This window comes from Nicotiana sylvestris, chromosome 10, assembly GCF_000393655.2.
Source record: "Nicotiana sylvestris chromosome 10, ASM39365v2, whole genome shotgun sequence".
In the NCBI taxonomy this organism is placed as follows: domain Eukaryota; kingdom Viridiplantae; phylum Streptophyta; class Magnoliopsida; order Solanales; family Solanaceae; genus Nicotiana; species Nicotiana sylvestris.
Window position 1 is genome coordinate 2,279,265 of NC_091066.1, and position 24,135 is coordinate 2,303,399.

A 24,135-nucleotide genomic window follows, 5' to 3' on the forward strand; every position below is an offset into this window, starting at 1 on the left:
TTTTGTGTCTAGTTTTCATAAAGGTAAATTATTTAGCATTTGGATTTATGTACAAAAAGTTATGGCTAGTACACTACAGGCTATCCGGGAAGATGAAGAAGAAATTTGTGTTGCACAGGACTGACTTTGGCAGCTTATATCTCAAAATTTGTAAGCAATTGGGAGATGAACAAAACATGAAAGTTGTAGATCTTGGTGTTTAGTTTTTAAAACATTAAACCATTTGTAATTTAGAGTTTTGTACAAAAAGTTATGACCATTATACTAGAGACTATCTGAGAAGAGTTTGAAAAATATTTTTTTGGAATTTTCTTCTTCGCGAACGCGAAGAAGAGTCGTCTGGGCAGTGTATAAGTGTAAAGAAATGAGTTTGGCTCATTTAATCTCATTTCCTCCAAGGGAGCCGACCTAGGAGCGATTTTGGAGCTCCATTTTTATCATCCATATCAATGTAAGTGATTCCCACCTATTGCAAGTTAATACTTGGATTATATCTAGATGTTAACATGGGAAATTAGTGAAAAATTGGAATTTTGAAGAAAAACCTAGAAATTAGGTATTCTTGAATTTTGACCACGATTTGGGCATAAAATTGGGAGTAAATTATATATTTGAGTTCGTGAGGTTATGGGTAGACTTTATCTTCAAAAAATTTCGGAACCCGGGCATGTGGGCCCGAGGGCGATTTTGTCAATTTTTCGAGGGGAGTTAGAAATTTATCTAAATAGAATTGTTGTGGGTAATAGATCATATATTTATGGATTTTCTCATTTATTGGCTAGTTTTGGAGCGTTGTATATCGATTTGAGTCGTCGGAAGGGCTTGGAAGCCGGTTATGGAACTTCGGAGCGAGGTAAGTCTCCTTTCTTACCTTGTAAGAGGGAATTATCCCCATAGGTGAACTAAAATGTTATGTACTTCTAATTGTGTGGGCTACGTACGCATGAGATGATGAGAGTTCGTACGTAGCTACTAGCTATGCCTATGTCCGGGTAGTTTTAGGCTTACATCATGCTTTGTTGATATTATTGTCAATTTATGTTATTGTGGTCTTGAGAAGAAACACGATTAGGGTTGCGTAATAATTGTGTTGAAAGGAATTCTAATTGAAGAATTTAAGATTTTAAGGGTTTCCATGAAACTTCGTATTTTTGAAAGAATTGAGATATATTATAATGACTTAAGAAACCTATGTATAATCGCGTCGCATGTGCATTTTGCGAGGGGGAAAATCTCTTTAAAAGCTTCACGTTAAATTTTCCTTATTTTGAAAGGAATCAAGAAAAAGGATTTTGATTTATTAATAAATTATATTTGACCACGTCGTATGTATAATTGACGATCGGGAAAATTTCTCAAATTATATTTGACCGTGTCGCACGTATGATTCGCGAGCGAGGTATTTCCTTCTACTACTCTTATGGGATCGAGCCGTTCGCCTCGGCAGGATTTATGTACCACACTCTCATGGGAGCGGGTCGTTCACCTCGACAGGTTAATAGATGCATCTATGGTTCATGTCGTTCGACCCTCGGCAGTGCACAATTTACTTTTATGTTGGATCAGGCCGTACGCCTCGGTATTACCCATATATATACATCATTCTTACATAATCCATGCTTAATATTTGGCTAGAAGTTAGTGTATCTTAGAATTTTCCCCGATTTGATTTATGAAAAACTCTTGATGATATTCACTATATCTTTATATATATGCTCCGGTTACGGAGGGAACTTGGTAGTTCAGAGTTTGTGCAAAATTGCAAGGAAGGGAATTGTACCACGTATTTTATACATGTTTATCTCATATATTTACTCAGTTTCATATTTATCCACTTCTCTACTCCATTTGATATTATTAGACCACTAGTAAGTGTCGAAGTCGATCTCTCGTCACTACTTTTTCGAGGTTAGATGGAATACTTACTGGGTACACGTTGTTTTCGTACTCATGCTACGCTTGTTGTGCATTTTTGCTGCACATGCACAGGTATGTCCCGTGGCCTCGTTGGGCGCAACGACATGGTTGATACAGAGACTTAGGTGAGCTGCATCTCTCAAGACGACCTGCGGCCAACAGAGTCTCCTTCAAAGTATTGTATTGTATTTTTTTCTGTCCAATTTGTATTCCGGACAGTTATTGTATCACATTTACTTCCTAAAAACTACTCATGCACTTGTGACACCGGGTTTTGGGATGATTATAGGGCACTCACTATTAAATTGTAAACATTCTTTTATTTATTCTGTAAAGATTATCTTTACTAGTTAAACGGAAGGAAAATCATAGTTTTCAAAATTATTAAAACGAGAACTAAATTAACTTCTTGGTGTTAGCTTGCTTGATAGTGGTGTCTGGTGCCATCACTACCCTTAGTAACATTTTTGGGACATGACAAAATACAAACAATGGCACGGGTGAAACACGGGTTGACATGGGCAAGGCAGAAACTCGGCCAAGGCATGTGCGGGCAATAGTAGCGTCGGGCGTGTACGACAAAATCATGGAAGACAGATTGCGGGCAAGGCATTGGTGCGGAGCAATGTCAAAATGACCAAGGCTGGGCGCAATTCCAACCTTGGGCGCACATCAGCTGACCAAGTCAAAGGGCACATGTTGTGCACATGCCAAAGTAGTTGGCAGTTTCCTTTTCGTAACCACCTTTACCCATGTCTGATTTATGCTTGTATCCACTGTCATTTTGTGTAGAACATGGCCTATGTAGTTGGGGATGTCAACTACAAGATAGGAACAGACTTAGTCTTAGCCCGACAAGTGGCAAAAGGTGTAGGCAACAAGTGTCAATGTGCTGTCAAGTCCTAAAGGCTGCCTATGTGCTATAAATAGGTGCCTTTGGACTTAGTCAGATTTAAGTGCAATTTCGTGTGAAGTTTAAGCGGGAAATAATAGTGGAACGTGAGGGTTTTTAAGTGTTTCAAAAGGGACTAAGGTTAGGCATTGGGCAAGTCTTAGTGTTGGCTAAAAAACGACTTGTGTTCTTTGTCAAAAGTGGGCATGTGGTCGAATTGTGATCATAGTCAAGAGAGGGTTCCTTTGTAAGTTTTCAAAATTAATACAAAGGTTAGGATTTTTCCGTATTTGATTATGTTCATTCAATTTGCTGCCAAAATTTGTTTAAAGCCAAACTTGCTAAAAATTTGGCTAAGTGTTGGGAAAGGCTGAGTCAAGTGCGCAACTTAAGTGCCGCGTCGGTGTGACTTTGGACCGATCAAAAACGCCCCGTGACTACTATCATCCAAAATAGTGTAATCTCTATAAGAAACGATTCATTCGTTGTTTCTTTCCCTCGTTGTCTTTTATGGTGGCGATTTCTATCTCTTTGGTTTTCTCGTATTCGCTTGCCATCCTCGGCTGCTAATTATAACAAACAACACATACCTTAGCATAAAAATCTTGAAATTTTGTAAATCTATTCTAGTATTATAGTAATGACTCATTTATTACTCTATTCTTAATTAGAGGTTATTCACTTTTGTTAGGGAGGCTTTACCAAATACAATATTTTTTCATGGTGCTCCATTACGAGATGTGAAAAACTAAACAAAATTATATACTAGTCGTTATGGACGAATCTACTCCTTTGTACAGCCATAAAGGACAAAAAAAGAAATTGAAAAAAAGTTTCAAGAAAAAAAAGGAGTCGTTTGTTTTTGCTAAGGAATTTTTACCTCTTGTAGCAAAGGTTAACACCTTATTTATTTTAAATAAATACCATTTAAAAAAATTATATTCTATAGATACCTTTTAAGGTTTATAGAAAAATATTTAATTTTGGTTACTTCCTAGTCCTAAGCCACTAAATACGCTAATCAGTTACACTATTTTCTTTCTTTCTCTACTTTGATACATCCTATTCTCTTCCCCTCCCATTAAAATTTCTCTGCTACGCCGGCGGTGACAACCGTGTCTTCTTTCAAAAAATTCTTTAAAAATTTGTATTGTTTCGATCCTAACAGTTTACTTATTTCGTTTGTTTATCACTGTTTTGTGTGTTTGGAGTCTTTAAGTGTCTTCTTTCTTTCGATCCTAATAGTTTAAGTGTCTTCTTTCGTTCGTTTGTTTAAGACTTTCAATTCGTCATTCAAAATCAGACCCCACAAATCAATTTCGTCATTCAAATTCAATCTCTATGGGATTTCGGGTACTGAACTCTCTAGTGCCATGGGGGCAAATCCAAAGGAGATGAAGCCTCCGATCGACGACAGCGTGAGAACTTTGAGATTCGGGGTTTTGCTCGATGCCAGATTCGTCGGAAATTAGGGTTTATTTTTTAACAAAGACGATTGATTTTGGGGCTGAACAACTTGATTTTCTGTTAATATATTTTAATGTATTTTCAACGTATCACACTGTATTTCCATGTATTTCATTGTATTCATTGTATTTTTTTCCCATTGTAATTCAATGTATCTCGTTGTATTCCACGTATTTTATTGTATTCACTGTCTTTTTTTCTCATTGTATTTCAATATATCCCGCTATATTCTATGTATTTCATTGTATTCACTATCTCGCTATATGCCATGAATGTATTCATGTTTTTTTTAATTAATATGATCTATGTATTCAGACGTATTATATAATTTCTTTGAAGATTGCTATGTTTTTGGGGTATTTTTCGGTTGAGAATATTTTTATAACTGAAAATACAAAATTTGTGTGTTATAATTGAGTTTGTTGAGTTATATTAGGAGTCTATTATGTTAATTGATTCAATTTCCGTTTTAAAAATAGTGTAATTCCCTATTTTACGCCGTGAATATAGTCGAATACAATAATCTGTCCAGCTGTAATCCCTCCATGAATACAGTCGAATACACTTGAATACAACAACTGATTAGCTGGACTTATCTCATTCACGTCTATTTTTGCTATTGTATTCATGAATACAATAGCTTAAATACATCAAATACATGTGCATAACGACATAAAAAAGGTAGTATCAAAATTTCTCTTTTGCTAATAACCAAAGCCGAAGTTTTACGACTATAGAAGCCGCGCATATTTTCCCAAAAGAAAACCCGGCAAACCATCGTCTCTCTCTCACACACAGAAAATCGAATTTGAGAATTTGGGACTGAGAAGAAGGAGGAGCCATGGGAGAAAGGAAAGTATTGAACAAGTATTATCCGCCGGATTTCGATCCGGCGAAGATTCCACGGCGGAGACAGCTCCCAAATCAGCAGATGAAAGTGCGCATGATGCTTCCTATGAGCATTCGTTGTGCTACTTGCGGCAATTACATCTATAAGGGAACCAAATTCAATTCCCGCAAAGAGGACGTCGTTGGCGAGGTATTTACGATTTTTACCCTTTTGATCTTACAGCTGTTATTGCTAACCCTTGCAATTAGTGAATCTAGGATTTGTGTTATATGTATTGCCCAATTGAGAATTTTGTGATATTGGCGGTGAGCGAGTCTGGTGAATTTTAATTTTTTGTTCTGGTGTTATTTTGCAGATGCTTTTGTTTCATTAAATTGATTTTTGTCATGAATATCAGATAAATTTATGCATGTCATGAGTATCAGATAAACCTATGTATGTAGTGGCAATTGGAGTTCTTGTTAGGTTTCAGAATGGCTAACTGTTGGATAAAAATTGGATAATACTTATATTGCGAATGTCAATTGGATAATACATACATTGGGTGACTGTTGGTGAAAGATTCGGACTTGGCTTGGAAACGGATAGCTGAAGGAAATCAAATATGTATAGAGGTTTGGCAAATTGCTGTTAATTAGTATAGTTTTTCTGTTTAGTTAAACACCAAGGCATTGCTTCTTCGTGCCGCTAATGCTCTTAAATTTGTATCACCAGATAAGGTAGAAAGCTTTGACGTGATGACATCTATGTTTTGGCCAAGAAGTCCGGTGACTTCCCATCCTAATTCGCAAGCTATACGTTTTCCTACCATACATTTTGATATCTTGGATGAACTTACGACTTAAAACCATAATAATATCCCCTTAAGATTACCTTAGTGTTCATACTCAGCATCACTCTAATTAATACACCATGGGGGAGGAAGTTGACCTACCCTGCACTGTGTTGTTGTCTTCCAGTAGCTTGGTAGCCATTTAATTAGCTCTTTTCCCTGCACTTATCCATCATTTAGCTGAGAACCTCCATAGAGAAAATGTATAGGATAGGAGCAGATGATTTGCTGATTTAAATCCGCATTGTAATATGTTTGGATGCAACACTATAATCAGGACCCGGAACATGAGAATGGAAATAAACAACCAGATCCCACCTCAAACCCATATTCCCAGCTGAATGTTAAGAAAGGAGAAAAGGGCTTGGCACATGCTTTTTACAAGTCAAGATTGCAGAGAAATTTAGAATTCCATCCTTCGCTCTTGAAAGTGGCTATTTTATCCCTTTATTTTGATAAAAGTCAAAGAAATTGATAGTGGCGTATTAACACTTATTGAAGCATCTAAAATTTGTTTACAAAAAAACAACAATAAAAAGAAAGCATCTAGTGTCCGTCTTCTTGCAATGAAAACATGTTGTGTGGTGCAATAAGTCTATAAGAGGCATCTTATTAAGAAATTTATTTTTAGTTTAAGAGAGAGTAGCTTGACATTAAACATACTAACTAGCCAGTCTGAAGTCCTTACTCAGTATGCCCCTTTGTTTTTAGAAATTTGAGCGCTAAGTTAGGCAGTGATAATCCTTTTCTTTTTGAATGGTTAGGCAGCGATAATTATTTCAAAAGTTACACTGTAGTAGAAATCAGTCATATATATTCATATGTTTGTGTGTATATATATATCTATATCTATGTATGTATATGTTGTTGATCTGAATTATAATCACGTCTCAAATTATGCAGACCTACTTAGGAATACAAATCTTCAGATTCTACTTCAAGTGCACAAAGTGCTCCGTGGAGATTACATATAAGACAGATCCAAAAAATTCCGATTACACTGTTGAATCAGGTGCGACTAGGAATTTCGAGCCTTGGCGTGGCCAAGATGAGGTAAGAATTTTATCAACTTAAAGTCCTATTCACCACTTTCTTCCCCGTTGGAAGGAGTGCAAACCCTATGTTTACATAAATTTCCAATTTTAGGGTAGTAGGTTCCAGTATCTTGTGCGTTCATGTTTATGTGTTTTTTTTTTTAAGGAAATGGAGAAGGAGAAACAAAAGAGAGATGCTGAAGAAATGGGTGATGCAATGAAGTCATTAGAAAATAGAACCTTGGATTCGAAGAGAGAAATGGATATTATGGCTGCATTAGATGAGATGAAATCGATGAAGGTGAGCCTTGAAGTTATTTCTTCACTTTTTTCGTGACTAAACTATTTTGTGACCAAAATTTACACTTAATGTTTTTTCCGCACTATATTGCTGTGTTATATATGTATTTTTTCTGTTAGTTTCATACCTTTGATCTTACATTTTTCCAGTCAAGACATGCAACTGTGAGCGTAGATGCAATGCTTGAAGCTTTGCAGCTGGCAGATGAGGCAAAGGTATGATTGTGTTCTATATTATTCTCCCACTTGAATAGGAGTGAAAATGTTGTCCTTGATGACTAGTGTTCAGCATTATCACAATATTGTTAATTGATAAATATAGAGAACTTCAAGTTCGTTCCTATGTAAAGTTGCTGGATGTTATAAACTTCTTTTGACACATACTGTGGCTTTTACTTGAGATCAGTTGTGACCAAAGCTTTCAAAGGACATAGTAGTTTATCAGATCAAATCAACACGCTCTACTATTGGGATTCTGGACCTTTTTTTTGGGATTCTATATGCTCAATTGAGGGTATAGCTCTTATAATTAAGAATCAAATCACAGACTAAATTCTTCTATTTACTTCTTGAACAGTATCTCGTATTAGATGTTGAGTGACTGCCTACCTCAAGCTCAAGACACCTGTTCAAACTATGGGAGGGAGGAGGGGATAACCAAAATTAAAAGAAATGGGTGAAACCACACATTTCAAACCCCATGAGATCATTGGAGATGTTTAACCGGTAGTGAAGAATCACAGAGGTGTTTAGCACTGAAAATATCTGTAGAAGGTTGAGTCCAGTAAGAAGTATGAAGAGTCAGAAGGAGTTTAAAAGAAAGTATTCACTTAAATGATTGGTTATTCAGGGTGATGAAAACAATTATGTGATTAAGCGCTACTAACTAATAGGGGAGCCTCGGTAGTGCCACTCTTCACTGGATCGTGATGGTTTATGAAGATCTGTTGAAGAACATTTTTATAATTAGTTGATGAGTAGGTGAAACATTTGATGAACTGCCTTATTTACCATATTAATGCTTGCCCTGACAGGCGAGGAGCTGGAGGAAAAAGATGAAGCTCTCATAAGATCAGTTTTTCAGGTTGGTATGATAGTCTGAATATCTGTTATTTGTTCATAGGTATTTCTAAGAGCTTTAATTTCTTAAGAAGTTTTGTTGGTCTTGTGATTTCAAATCAGGGTTCAAGAGAGATAATCAAAAGAATCCCCGATGAAGAGCTTGAGGAGGAGGAGGATGATTTAGCTTTTTTTGCCCTTGAAAGTTTAGGGTCAGAAAACAAAACTCTTAAGGTACAAGTGCCTGGTCAGTTAATTCAGTTTTCCATCTTTTATGTTGCATCAACCTTCTTCTATACAAAATAGACTTTAATAAATATCGTGTATGAATTATGCTTTGTTCATGGGTTTGAATACCAAGAAAGTACCATACATTAATGTCACAGTTGCCTTTGGCGATATGCATCAAACAAGTGAGATCCCATGCTACCTTCCAAACATAAAATGTAGGCATCATATACCTTCAAAACTTTTCAAACATCCGTGTGTCCCACTTAGAGCCTGAACATGGACGTAATGCTTAGCGAAAAATTTCGGGGGCATTACACTAGACATAGTTGTTATGCTCTAAGGTGAAGCACCTTGTAGAGCTGTTGTCGTCACTTGAGCAATCTGTTATATTGTTTATAAAACTGGTAGTGGTCCTATTTTGTCGTCAATTAATGGTTGAGAAAATAGACTTGGGATTATGTGGGGGAACTCGCTTTTAGGCTCCTTGGCCACAAACCGTGTTTTAGGTACACATATGATATCAGAACCTTTTCTACACTAGAATAGTAAGCTTAGTCCACTTTGCTCGGCAACTTGAGTGCACAGGGAAGTACAATAATGCTGTTGAATTAGCTCAAATTACCTGCAAATGACAATCTTGGAAGTAAAGTTTTCTTTCAATGCCTTGGCTGCAGCCAGGGGCAGATGTAGCGTATATTTAGCGGGTTCAGTTGAACCCATAACTTTCGACGCGGAGTAAAAATTTATATGTAAATATTTATTAAAATTATAAAAATAATAGATATGAACCCATAACTTTAAAAATATAATGGGTTCAATGCTAAAAATTTTAAAAGTGGGTTTAAATTCTGGATCCGCCTCTGGCTGTAGCACGAAGCTTGGCTTGGAATCTTTTACAGTTATGAATATTATGATATATGAATAGCAAAAGATTGATATTTTCATTAAATGAAAAATTAAATAAACACAATAGATATTTGTATGGAGTACTATTTTTTCGTTTAAATAGAACAAAATATGTGTCAAGGAAATATAAAGTTCTGTTAATTATCTTCCTTTACTAGAGAGGCCCAATAAGTGGCAGCGTCTACAAAATGATCAATCTCTTTTGCATTAGACCTGTCATGTGTTTTACATGCAACTAAATAGAAGTAGAAAATTACAATGTCCATCCGCAAAATTAGAGGACAGTTCTGTTGGGAGCATTTACTGTTAGATTGAAATCTGAAATTTCATCATGCCTGAAGTCTAAATCTTCTTTTTTTTGTTTCTTATTAATATTAAGCTTGTTGTTCTCTAAATGCAGAGGAGAAAGGTTTCTGAGGAACCTAATGACAAACCCACCAATTTTTTGACAAAAGCCAGCATTACTGACAGCTCTATCAACAAAGGTTGGTTTAGTCGGCCCATCTAATTCTGTTCTGAGTGTATCACTGCTTCCCACTGTTCCTATAACCTTTTATGTCTCAATATATTTTTTGGCTCAGAATACCCTTCATTTATGACAATCATGTGAGTGGATTTCCATTTGAAGAATAGTCTTTGAAGTGATTTCCATCTGTCGCGCGTAATATTTGCTTCTCGAAATCGGAGGCTGGTGATGATAGTGAATGCATAGTTGTCCAAGAAGCAATCTGTTGCCTTCTGCTTTTTTTGCATGGTTTGTTCTCTCTTTTATTTCCTTGGGGAGATTTTTGTGTGTGGTTTGGGGGGGGGGGTGAGTTAGAGCTTTCAGCCTGGAAATTTGATGGACGTCATTAACTCTTCAATAATCATAGATTTTACTGGTTTTACTTTGAACTAATAATGATCATAGATACTTTTTTCTGGTCATTCGGTGATTAATACTGTGAAAAATAGCTTTTAGGTCTGACTGTGTTTTATGACTTATGTTGCAAATAAAGCATCATCAAGTGATGGTAAAATCATTTTCAAGTCCTCGTCAGTCAAAATATCCGTAGTTAAGAAGCCCCCCTCAGACTCCAACAACAAGAAGACAGTAGAAGGAAACCAGCAAGAGACAGAAAAGACTGGTGTGACAAGCAACGGTCTAGTATCGTTATGTCAACAATATGAAAGTGATGAAGATGGCTGATTCAATGATTCCTGTAAGCTGTCAATGTCCATATATCCGCAACAATATTAATTGCGGGGTGCCATTTTCATCGGGAATGCTCTTTCTCTGGGCACTTGAAGCTTAAGCCTTGGTTCTCTGCAAATCGCCAGTTTGTAGGTATAATGACTATCCTCTTCGGTTCACACACCAAATCTCTAGTTGCTTTCGTCTGAATTATTCTTGTGACAATCTGAGGGTCTTTTTTACTGCTTGACATTTTCTTTTTTCTGAAGGATTTTTTAACTTGTAGGTGATATTTTTGCAAAAGAGATTTGCTGAGTTTATAATTATTACAGGAATGAAATCTCCTCTTCTTTCCCCTCATTCTTTTAATTTTCATTGAAAGAGTAGTGGTTAAGGATTACATTATCCATTTTTTCCTAGTTAAAAAGAAAAAAGAGGAGAAAATTGCTGTCATTTACTTTTACCTGCTGGACGCTTTTGTCTTTCCACTATTGGGTTTGCACTTTGGAGGATCAAAAGCTGCTATGCTCTTCAGGGCGGGCGGAAAGTTCAATTTTTCTTGAATGAATATGTATAGCAGTTTGTGCTAAAAGTAACGTTTCCCTATCTGTTTGTTTCCACTTATTGGGGTTTGAACTTGAATTAATCGGATTTGAGTTCATGAAGTAAAATTTTTGTAACCATTTATTTGGTTAGAATAGCTTGGTTAGAGCATAACAGACTTCGTTCTCTTTCATTTATTCATTAGAAATCGTCTTCTCTATTTCCTTCTCTTCTAACTAGTTTCTGCAGTCTGACTTGTTTTTGGTGTTAATATAAAGTGGGCGTAGCAACGAAAATGTTGGCTAAATTTAACATGCAAGTGTTTTCCTTCCCCATATTTGGTTAGTTAAATTTTAGATGGGAGATAAAAATTGAAAATAAAAAAGAGAGGAGAATGAACGATGTTACAATAAATAAAATTTCTAGTGGCCTTTCCGGAAGATTTTCGGAGAAAAAACTATCCAAATTTACCTCTTCAAAATTTATGTTCTTCTCACTTTTTTATTTATCTCCATACACAAATAGTAAAAGATCTTGATAGCCTCTTAAATTTGGCTCTATTTTTGCACTAACTTAGCTAGCGTTTGGCCATAGATCCCAAATTTATTTTGAAAAATCTGATTTTGGTGAAGTTTGATTTGAAGATGAAAATGCGTTTGGACATGTTTTCAAAACATATTTTCCAACTTTATTTTGGAAAAACATGTATATATTTCTCAAGTTTTGGGATTTTGGCCCAAAATTAGCTCAATAGCTGATTTTGGGATTTGAGATTTGGGATTTGGCCAAAATATGGGCAAAATTTATGGCCAAACATGAGTTTTGAAAATAAATCCCAATTTTTTTTTGGCAAGACTCATGGTCAAACGGGGCCTTAGCTTGTGACATGAGAGACACCATTATTTGAAAATATTCTTTTGTCAACAACTTATATCGACGTGATTTATTACCGAGTGTTTCACTTAAATTGGAGCATATGTGGCGCTTAATATTGTGTTTTTTAATCTCTTTTTCTGAGTAGAATATTTAGCAAAAAAATTCCAAATTAACCTTCAAAATGTCACACTCTCATCTATCTCGAAAAAACCCAAACAAGGCAAAAAAAGCCATTCTCTTTTGTTACTGTTACTTGTCCCATCACTCAGCCAGTCGAATCGGGTTTTAGCCTATCCTAGCAGTCCGACCCGACAAATTCCAAAACCCTAGCCACCATTTTTGTTTTTCATCTTAACACTATATATACATCCCATAAAAACCCTAGCTAAACACCGCCTTTTGCGAACCTCACTGTGTCTCTCGCTCTTGTACTCTCCAGATCCAAAGGTCAGCGGAGTTTGAAGAAAATGCCGGTTGTACCTCAAAATTTGTTGCTATTTATGCACAAAACTGTGCCTTGATATATTTGGTGAGCTTGTATTAGATAGATTTAATTTAAATGTGGTAAAAAGGGTGATCAATTAGCCAGTCACATACATTGGCCCCTTTTACGGGCCGATTTTACTATGTGTGAATGGTCAGTATGTCACCAACACTAATATTAATGGTGTTTGATAGCCTTAATTCTGGTGAATTGCGTCTAACTCCGCTTTCACTGACGGGCTATTGACATTACATTCTTGTCAATAATGTGATAGAGAATAATTTGGGTTCAGACTTTTAATATCATTGCACAAAAAAATTGGCATTAGGGAACTTGTGAGACATTGTAAATGTGACTGGAGTAAATAGGCGAATAACGAAACATTTTTAATGTATCTTCCATTTCTTAATGTTTAGAGTGTAGGTTTCAGGTGTTAATAGAAAAAAGCATGAAAATTGGGTATAAACACTGGAAATGGATTTAGTGAACTTGAAGTATTGAGGATAAACAATGTTTTACATATAGATGGTGAAGAGGTGTTTAGAGTGTAGTTTTCAGGTGTTAATAGAAAAAAGCATGAAAATTGGGTTTGAACATTGGAAATGGATTTAGTGAACTTGAAGTATTGAGGATAAGAGGGGTTGCTCTAATGGTAAGCAACCCCCACTTCCAACTGAGAGGTTGTGAGTTCGAGTCTCCCCAAGAGCAAGGTGGGAAGTTCTTGGAGGGAAGGATGGCGGGAGTCTATTTGGAAACAGTCTCTCTGCCCTAGGGTAGGGGTAAGGTCTGCGTACACACTACCCTCCCCAGACCCCACTAAGTGGGATTATACTGGGTTGTTGTTGTTGTTGTTGTTGAAGTATTGAGGATAAACAATGTTTTACATATAGATGGTGAAAAGGTTGAAACAAAGAACTTCATGATGAGTTTAAAAGAACGAAATTGCGGTGAGGCATCAGCTACAAAGTTTACTTGTAAAAGTTGGAGTTTAGGATGTGGATTTTTTATGTATCTGATTTTGTAACAAGTTAAGGTTAATTATCTGTTGATCTTATATAACTAGCAACGGTTGTAAAAATAGAGATTGATTGAGTTGATTCCTGATAGCAAGAATGAGGAGGGATTAGCTTAAAGATTTTATAGGATTCTCATAGGGTTGCTATTGTAGTGTAAGAGAAAGTGAAATTAGCATGATTTTGTTTAAACAGTAAAACCTTTTGGTTTAGACAATTGGGCGGAGCATGAAGAATCAAGATGCAAAAGATCAATTAATGATTCAACACATGGACAATACTCTGTTCAAACAAAGCTGGCCCTATCAATGTGCAAGTTGATTATAGAAGATTAAGATACCAGTCCGCCCATTCTTGGAAGATGCTTGATTTCTGGACAGAAGAGGATTTTATCCGTGCAGCAGGGGCAGAATAGCCTAGGAGACACTTGTACTTATTCCAGTTTGTCATCCCAGTCCCTATACTCCATAAAGTTTCATCCGGACGCTTCAACTTAATCAAAACAAGACACCTCCGGAATTGTGTGATGCTCACTTGCTTGACGTGAATGACAAATCATCATTCACATCAGATTCTATGCCGATAATATTATTTAACAAAATTTTAATTTCTAAAACAAAAAATAAAATGAAAAAGTCAAAATTAAAATAAAGAAAACCCATCCTCCCTTCTTCAAACCCACCTACTCAACTTTCTTAAAACAATAACCCACCTGGCATGACTCCTCCACCATGAGTACCACTACTTCCTTCACTCCTCTTTTAAAGAAAGTTATCTATCCTTGAAAAATACATGAGCAGAGAATTAAGTCTTTTGAATTTTAACTTATTTCTTTACCCCAATTTGTAAGGGCTGTGAAAAAATTTTAAAGTTAAAACCACCGAAAAAAATGGAGGAGTCATAGAGAAGGGGGAAATGACATGATGGAAGAAGAAATATATACCAAGAAGAAAATCTAATGAAAGAAGGGATAAAGAAAAAGGGGAAGCGAGGGGATCTAAAGAAGAAGACGAGGAGAAGAGGGGGGGGGGGGCAAAACGAACAGGGGGTCACAGCTAATATTTTTTATTTATTTATTAATTTTTATTTTTTTAATAAAGAAAAGTGCGTGTAAATCACTCATTTTGTCCACCTTAGCCATATCAATGCCACATAAGCTCGGTCAACGGTCAGAAGGGTTTAAAAGTGTTGTTTTGATTAAATTGAAATATCTGGATGAAACTTTATGAAGTGTAGGGACCAGATGACAAACCGGAACAAGTACAAGTGTCTCCCAGGCTATTCTGCCGTGCAGCAGACGCAGAAAATATTCCCACCTTCTACTTCACTGTGAGAAATATGGCATTAGAGATGTCTGTGTCTATGTCTATGGCCCAGCCTTTGGAAAGTTGGGAAAGGAAATCTGGTTAATCATTCCATCCTGTATATTTTGGTGTATATTATTATTGACAGAAAGGAACCACCGATGCTTTGATGCTTTGAACTCCTAATCACCGTTGTTGCTGGTGCATTCTGCACGTTGTAAATAGCACATAAACAAGCTTCTTTCAACTACTGTGTGTTTGAGCTGTATAATATAATATATAGGTTGCTTTAAACTATGGACCAAATCCATGTTACACACTTTCTAATCACGAAAATTATCTTACATACTCAATCTTTTCAAAGTGTGTAAAAGAAATCTGCATGAATAGTCCGTAAGCTCACCTAGATCATCATCTTTGTAGCCTATTAATGATTCTCAAGCTTTAATCAGGAAAAGAACCTAAGATGTTGCAGGAGTTACAGTTAGCACAATCAAATTCAACTGTTTATGTAAGATAATCAGTTGGAAGGAGTGCAAACCCTATGTTTACATAAATTTCCAATTTTTAGGGTAGTAGGTTCCAGTATCTTGTGCATTCATGTTTATGTGTTTTTTTTTTAAGGAAATGGAGAAGGAGAAACATAAGAGAGATGCTGAAGAAATGGGTGATGCAATGAAGTCATTAGAAATAGAACCTTGGATTCGAAGAGAGAAATGGATATTATGGCTGCATTAGATGAGATGAAATCGATGAAGGTGAGTCTTGAAGTTATTTCTTCACTTTTTTCGTGACTAAACTATTTTGTGACCAAAATTTACACTTAAAAGTTTTTTTCCGCACTATATTGCTGTGTTATATATGTATTTTTTCTGTTAGTTTCATACCTTTGATCTTACATTTTTCCAGTCAAGACATGCAACTGTGAGCCTAGATGCAATGCCTGAAGCTTTGCAGCTGGCAGATGAGGCAAAGGTATGATTGTGTTCTATATTATTCTCCCACTTGAATAGGAGTGAAAATGTTGTCCTTGATGACTAGTGTTCAGCATTATCACAATATTGTTAATTGATAAATATAAAGCACTTTAAAGTTCGTTCCTATGTAAAGTTGCTGGATGTTATAAACTTCTTTTGACACATACTGTGGCTTTTACTTGAGATCAGTTGTGACCAAAGCTTTCAAAGGACATAGTAGTTTATCAGATCAAATCAACACGCTCTACTATTGGGATTCTGGACCTTTTTTTTGGGATTCTATATGCTCAATTGAGGGTATAGCTCTTATAATTAAGAATCAAATCACAGACTAAATTCTTTTATTTACTTCTTGAACAGTATCTCGTATTAGATGTTGAGTGACTGCCTACCTCAAGCTCAAGACACCTGTTCAAACTATGGGAGGGAGGAGGGGATAACCAAAATTAAAAGAAATGGGTGAAACCACACATTTCAAACCCCATGAGATCATTGGAGATGTTTAACTGGTAGTGAAGAATCACAGAGGTGTTTAGCACTGAAAATATCTGTAGAAGGTTGAGTCCAGTAAGAAGAATGAAGAGTCAGAAGGAGTTTAAAAGAAAGTATTCACTTAAATGATTGGTTATTCAGGGTGATGAAAACAATTATGTGATTAAGCGCTACTAACTAATAGGGGAGCCTCGGTAGTGCCACTCTTCACTGGATCGTGATGGTTGGATCGTGATGGTTTATGAAGATCTGTTGAAGAACATTTTTATAATTAGTTGATGAGTAGGTGAAACATTTGATGAACTGCCTTATTTACCATATTAATGCTTGCCCTGACAGGCGAGGAAGCTGGAGGAAAAAGATGAAGCTCTCATTAGATCAGTTTTTCAGGTTGGTATGATGGTCTGAATATCTGTTATTTGTTCATAGGTATTTCTAAGAGCTTTAATTTCTTAAGAAGTTTTGTTGGTCTTGTGATTTCAAATCAGGGTTCAAGAGAGATAATCAAAAGAATCCCTGATGAAGAGCTTGAGGAGGAGGAGGATGATTTAGCTTTTTTTGCCCTTGAAAGTTTAGGGTCAGAAAACAAAACTCTTAAGGTTCAAGTGCCTGGTCAGTTAATTTAGTTTTCCATCTTTTATTTTGCATCAACCTTCTTCTATACAAAATAGACTTTAATAAATATCGTGTATGAATTATGCTTTGTTCATGGGTTTGAATACCAAGAAAGTACCATACATTAATGTCACAGTTGCCTTTGGCGATATGCATCAAACAAGTGAGATCCCATGCTACCTTCCAAACATAAAATGTAGGCATCATATACCTTCAAAACTTTTCAAACACCCGTGTGTCCCACTTAGAGCCTGAACATGGACGTAATGCTTAGCGAAAAATTTCGGGGGCATTACACTAGACATAGTTGTTATGCTCTAAGGTGAAGCACCTTGTAGAGCTGTTGTCGTCACTTGAGCAATCTGTTATATTGTTTATAAAACTGGTAGTGGTCCTATTTTGTCGTCCATTAATGGTTGAGAAAATAGACTTGGGATTATGTGGGGGAACTCGCTTTTAGGCTCCTTGGCCACAAACCGTGTTTTAGGTACACATATGATATCAGAACCTTTTCTACACTAGAATAGTAAGCTTAGTCCACTTTGCTCGGCAACTTGAGTGCACAGGGAAGTACAATAATGCTGTTGAATTAGCTCAAATTACCTGCAAATGACAATCTTGGAAGTAAAGTTTTCTTTCAATGCCTTGGCTGCAGCCAGGGGCAGATGTAGCGTATATTTAGCGGGTTCAATTGAACCCATAACTTTCGACGCGGAGTAAAAATTTATATGTAAATATTTATTAAAATTATAAAAATAATAGATATGAACCCATAACTTTAAAAATATAATGGGTTCAATGCTAAAAATTTTAAAAGTGGGTTTAAATTCTGGATCCGCCTCTGGCTGTAGCACGAAGGTTGGCTTGGAATCTTTTACAGTTATGAATATTATGATATATGAATAGCAAAAGATTGATATTTTCATTAAATGAAAAATTAAATAAACACAATAGATATTTGTATGGAGTACTATTTTTTCGTTTAAATAGAACAAAATATGTGTCAAGGAAATATAAAGTTCTGTTAATTATCTTCCTTTACTAGAGAGGCCCAATAAGTGGCAGCGTCTACAAAATGATCAATCTCTTTTGCATTAGACCTGTCGTGTGTTTTACATGCAACTAAATAGAAGTAGAAAATTACAATGTCCATCCGCAAAATTAGAGGACAGTTCTGTTGGGAGCATTTACTGTTAGATTGAAATCTGAAATTTCATCATGCCTGAAGTCTAAATCTTCTTTTTGTTGTTTCTTATTAATATTAAGCTTGTTGTTCTCTAAATGCAGAGGAGAAAGGTTTCTGAGGAACCTAATGACAAACCCACCAATTTTTTGACAAAAGCCAGCATTACTGATAGCTCTATCAACAAAGGTTGGTTTAGTCGGCCCATCTAATTCTGTTCTGAGTGTATCACTGCTTCCCACTGTTCCTATAACCTTTTATGTCAATATATTTTTTGGCTCAGAATACCCTTCATTTATGACAATCATGTGAGTGGATTTCCATTTGAAGAATAGTCTTTGAAGTGATTTCCATCTGTCGCGCGTAATATTTGCTTCTCGAAATCGGAGGCTGGTGATGATAGTGAATGCATAGTTGTCCAAGAAGCAATCTATTGTCTTCTGCTTTTTTTGCATGGTTTGTTCTCTCTTTTATTTCCTTGGGGAGATTTTTGTGTGTGGTTTTGGGGGTTGGGGGGGGGGTGAGTTAGAGCTTTCAGCCTGGAAATTTGATGGACGTCATTAACTCTTCAATAATCATGGATTTTACTGGTTTTACTTTGAACTAATAATGATCATAGATACTTTTTTCTGGTCATTCGGTGATTAATACTGTGAAAAATAGCTTTTAGGTCTGACTGTGTTTTATGACTTATGTTGCAAATAAAGCATCATCAAGTGATGGTAAAATCATTTTCAAGTCCTCGTCAGTCAAAATATCCGTAGTTAAGAAGCCCCCCTCAGACTCCAACAACAAGAAGACAGTAGAAGGAAACCAGCAAGAGACAGAAAAGACTGGTGTGACAAGCAACGGTCTGGTATCGTTTTGTCAACAATATGAAAGTGATGAAGATGACTGATTCAATGATTCCTGTAAGCTGTCAATGTCCATATATCCGTAACAATATTAATTGCGGGGTGCCATTTTCATCGGGAATGCTCTTTCTCTGGGCACTTGAAGCTTAAGCCTTGGTTCTCTGCAAATCGCCAGTTTGTAGGTATAATGACTATCCTCTTCGGTTCACACACCAAATCTCTAGTTGCTTTCGTCTGAATTATTCTTGTGACAATCTGAGGGTCTTTTTTACTGCTTGACATTTTCTTTTTTCTGAAGGATTTTTTAACTTGTAGGTGATATTTTTGCAAAAGAGATTTGCTGAGTTTATAATTATTACAGGAATGAAATCTCCTCTTCTTTCCCCTCATTCTTTTAATTTTCATTGAAAGAGTAGTGGTTGAGGATTACATTATCCATTTTTTCCTAGTTAAAAAGAAAAAAGAGGAGAAAATTGCTGTCATTTACTTTTACCTGCTGGACGCTTTTGTCTTTCCACTATTGGGTTTGCACTTTGGAGGATCAAAAGCTGCTATGCTCTTCAGGGCGGGCGGAAAGTTCAATTTTTCTTGAATGAATATGTATAGCAGTTTGTGCTAAAAGTAACGTTTCCCTATCTGTTTGTTTCCACTTATTGGGGTTTGAACTTGAATTAATCGGATTTGAGTTCATGAAGTACAATTTTTGTAACCATTTATTTGGTTAGAATAGCTTGGTTAGAGCATAACAGACTTCGTTCTCTTTCATTTATTCATTAGAAATCGTCTTCTCTATTTCCTTCTCTTCTAACTAGTTTCTGCAGTCTGACTTGTTTTTGGTGTTAATATAAAGTGGGCGTAGCAACGAAAATGTTGGCTAAATTTAACATGCAAGTGTTTTCCTTCCCCATATTTGGTTAGTTAAATTTTAGATGGGAGATAAAAATTGAAAATAAAAAAGAGAGGAGAATGAACGATGTTACAATAAATAAAATTTCTAGTGGCCTTTCCGGAAGATTTTCGGAGAAAAAACTATCCAAATTTACCTCTTCAAAATTTATGTTCTTCACACTTTTTTATTTATCTCCATACACAAATAGTAAAAGATCTTGATAGCCTCTTAAATTTGGCTCTATTTTTGCACTAACTTAGCTAGCGTTTGACCATAGATCCCAAATTTATTTTGAAAAATCTGATTTTGGTGAAGTTTGATTTGAAGATGAAAATGTGTTTGGACATGTTTTCAAAACATATTTTCCAACTTTATTTTGGAAAAACATGTATATAATTCTCAAGTTTTGGGATTTTGGCCCAAAATTAGCTCAATAGCTGATTTTGGGATTTGAGATTTGGGATTTGGCCAAAATATGGGCAAAATTTATGGCCAAACATGAGTTTTGAAAATAAATCCCAAATTTTTTTTGGCAAAACTCATGGTCAAACGGGGCCTTAGCTTGTGACATGAGAGACACCATTATTTGAAAATATTCTTTTGTCAACAGCTTATATCGACGTGATTTATTACCTAGTGTTTCACTTAAATTGGAGCATATGTGGCGCTTAATATTGTTTTTTTTAATCTCTTTTTCTGAGTAGAATATTTAGCAAAAAAATTCCAAATTAACCTTCAAAATGTCACACTCTCATCTATCTCGAAAAAACCCAAACAAGGCAAAAAAAGCCATTCTCTTTTGTTACTGTTACTTGTCCCATCACTCAGCCAGTCGAATCGGGTTTTAGCCTATCCTAGCAGTCCGACCCGACAAATTCCAAAACCCTAGCCACCATTTTTGTTTTTCATCTTAACACTATATATACATCCCATAAAAACCCTAGCTAAACACCGCCTTTTGCGAACCTCACTGTGTCTCTCGCTCTTGTACTCTCCAGCTCCAAAGGTCAGCGGAGTTTGAAGAAAATGCCGGTTGTACCTCAAAATTTGTTGCTATTTATGCACAAAACTGTGCCTTGATATATTTGGTGAGCTTGTATTAGATAGATTTAATTTAAATGTGGTAAAAAGGGTGATCAATTAGCCAGTCACATACATTGGCCCCTTTTACGGGCCGATTTTACTATGTGTGAATGGTCAGTATGTCACCAACACTAATATTAATGGTGTTTGATAGCCTTAATTCTGGTGAATTGCGTCTAACTCCGCTTTCACTGACGGGCTATTGACATTACATTCTTGTCAATAATGTGATAGAGAATAATTTGGGTTCAGACTTTTAATATCATTGCACAAAAAAATTGGCATTAGGGAACTTGTGAGACATTGTAAATGTGACTGGAGTAAATAGGCGAATAACGAAACATTTTTAATGTATCTTCCATTTCTTAATGTTTAGAGTGTAGGTTTCAGGTGTTAATAGAAAAAAGCATGAAAATTGGGTATAAACACTGGAAATGGATTTAGTGAACTTGAAGTATTGAGGATAAACAATGTTTTACATATAGATGGTGAAGAGATGTTTAGAGTGTAGTTTTCAGGTGTTAATAGAAAAAAGCATGAAAATTGGGTTTGAACATTGGAAATGGATTTAGTGAACTTGAAGTATTGAGGATAAGAGGGGTTGCTCTAATGGTAAGAGGGGTTGCTCTAATTGTGAGTTCGAGTCTCCCCAAGAGCAAGGTGGGAAGTTCTTGGAGGGAAGGATGCCGGGAGTCTATTTGGAAACAGTCTCTCTACCCTAGGGTAGGGGTAAGGTCTGCGTACACACTACCCTCCCTAGACCCCACTAAGTGGGATTATACTGGGTTGTTGTTGTTGTTGTTGTTGAAGTATTGAGGATAAACAATGTTTTACATATAGATGGTGAAAAGGTTGAAACAAAGAACTTCACGATGAGTTTAAAAGAACGAAATTGAGGTGAGGCATCAGCTACAAAGTTTACTTGTAAAAGTTGGAGTTTAGGATGTGGATTTTTTATGTATCTGATTTTGTAACAAGTTAAGGTTAATTATCTGTTGATCTTATATAACTAGCAACGGTTGTAAAAATAGAGATTGATTGAGTTGATTCCTGATAGCAAGAATGAGGAGGGATTAGCTTAAAGATTTTATAGGATTCTCATAGGGTTGCTGTTGTAGTGTAAGAGAAAGTGAAATTAGCATGATTTTGTTTAAACAGTAAAACCTTTTGGTTTAGACAATTGGGCGGAGCATGAAGAATCAAGATGCAAAAGATCAATTAATGATTCAACACATGGACAATACTCTGTTCAAAGCTGGCCCTATCAATGTGCAAGTTGATTATAGAAGATTAAGATACCAGTCCGCCCATTCTTGGAAGATGCCTGATTTCTCGACAGAAGAGGATTTTATCCATGCAGCAGGGGCAGAATAGCCTAGGAGACACTTGTACTTATTCCAGTTTGTCATTCCGGTCCCTATACTCCATAAAGTTTCATCCGGACGCTTCAACTTAATCAAAACAAGACACCTCCGGAATTGTGTGATGCTCACTTGCTTGACGTGAATGACAAATCATCATTCACATCAGATTCTATGCTGATAATATTATTTAACAAAATTTTAATTTCTAAAACAAAAAATAAAATGAAAAAAGCAAAATTAAAATTAAAGAAAACCCATCCTCCCTTCTTCAAACCCACCTACTCAACTTTCTTAAAACAATAACACACCTGCCATGACTCCTCCACCATGAGTATCACTACTTCCTTCACTCATCTTTTAAAGAAAGTTATCTATCCATGAAAATACATGAGCAGAGAATTAAGTCTTTTGAATTTTGACTTATTTCTTTACCCCAATTTGTAAGGGCTGTGAAAAAATTTGAAAGCTAAAACCACCGAAAAAAATGAAGGAGTCATAGAGAAGGGGGAAATGTTATGATGGAAGAAGAAATATATACCAAGAAGAAAATCTAATGAAAGAAGGGATGAAGAAAAAGGGGAAGCGAGGGGATCTAAAGAAGAAGACGAGGAGAAGAGAAGAAGGGGGGCAGAACGAGGGGGAATCACTGCTAGTATTATTTATTTATTTATTAATTTTTATTTTTTTAATAATAAAAAATCATCAGCTCACGCACCTAATGTGCGTGTAAATCACTCATTTTGTCCACCTTAGCCATATCAATGCCACATAAGCTCGGTCAACGGCCAGAAAGGTTTAAAAGTGTTGTTTTGATTAAGTTGAAATATCTGGATGAAAAGGGACCAGATGACAAACCGGAACAAGTACAAGTGTCTCCCAGGCTATTCTGCCGTACAGCCGGCGCAGAAAATATTCCCGCCTTCTACTTCACTGAGGGAAATATGGCATTAGAGATGTCTGTGTCTATGTCTATGGCCCAGCCTTTGGAAAGTTGGAAAAGGAAATTTGGTTAATCATTCCATCCTGTATATTTTGGTGTATATTATTATTGACAGAAAGGAACCACCGATGCTTTGAACTCCTAATCACTGTTGTTGCTGGTGCATTCTGCACGTTGTAAATAGCACATAAACAAGCTTCTTTCAACTACTGTGTGTTTGAGCTGTATAATATAATATATAGGTTACTTTAAATTATGGACCAAATCCATGTTACACACTTTCTAATCACGAAAATTATCTTACATACTCAATCTTTTCAAAGTGTGTAAAAGAAATCTGCATGAATAGTCCGTAAGCTCACCTAGATCATCATCTTTGTAGCCTATTAATGATTCTCAAGCTTTAATCAGGAAAAGAACCTAAGATGTTGCAGGAGTTACAGTTAGCACAATCAAACTCAACTGTTTATGTTTATTTTATCAACTCTTCCTTGCAGAGCTAATGAGAGCTTTATCTCCTTCATTTTGTTGTATATTTATAAAGCTATTTTAATAAAATATACTATCGGTTTACTGATCGAACTTGTCCAATCTTCTTGATCATTTTCCAATGACCTAGCTGGCTTTTGATAAATCTTGAAGAAACTATCTTACGAAAAAAATGTCTTTAATATGAAACTAAAAACATAAATGTGATAATTCATGTGGATTGCATATGTGTTTTTTTTTTTTTAATCATAAAGTGGTTAATTTTATAGTACAACCAGTGTAAATGAAGAATTATGATCAGTAAAGATTGATATGGTCACTATTAAATTTTTTAGATTTCATGATCATTCTCATCAAATTCGTGGAA

General features: G+C 35.9%; 1 protein-coding gene and 1 long non-coding RNA gene across 2 annotated transcripts; both read left to right on the forward strand.

Moving 5' to 3' along the window:
- Positions 1-4,975: 4,975 nt before the first annotated feature.
- LOC104225235 (uncharacterized) lies at positions 4,976-11,430 on the forward strand. The gene is made up of 9 exons (XM_070158487.1): positions 4,976-5,315; positions 6,862-7,011; positions 7,159-7,293; positions 7,443-7,508; positions 8,332-8,376; positions 8,475-8,585; positions 9,889-9,973; positions 10,487-10,815; positions 10,949-11,430. The coding sequence occupies exons 1-8, from the start codon at positions 5,118-5,120 to the stop codon at positions 10,675-10,677; spliced, it is 981 nt and encodes a 326-aa protein (XP_070014588.1). The 5' UTR covers positions 4,976-5,117; the 3' UTR covers positions 10,678-10,815; positions 10,949-11,430.
- A 4,077-nt stretch (positions 11,431-15,507) lies between these two features.
- Positions 15,508-16,679, forward strand: LOC104233420 (uncharacterized). Its single transcript, XR_011402651.1, has 3 exons — positions 15,508-15,640; positions 15,792-15,857; positions 16,220-16,679. It is a non-coding gene; the product is annotated as an uncharacterized lncRNA (long non-coding RNA).
- Positions 16,680-24,135: the final 7,456 nt, after the last annotated feature.

Excerpts from the sequence above, each read along its gene's own strand:
- LOC104225235 (XM_070158487.1), top strand. The coding sequence starts at position 5,118 with ATGGGAGAAAGGAAAGTATTGAACAAGTATTATCCGCCGGATTTCGAT. Across the intron at positions 5,316-6,861 it reads AAGAGGACGTCGTTGGCGAG|ACCTACTTAGGAATACAAAT; the intron begins GTATTTACGATT and ends CAAATTATGCAG. Across the intron at positions 8,586-9,888 it reads CAGAAAACAAAACTCTTAAG|AGGAGAAAGGTTTCTGAGGA; the intron begins GTACAAGTGCCT and ends CTCTAAATGCAG.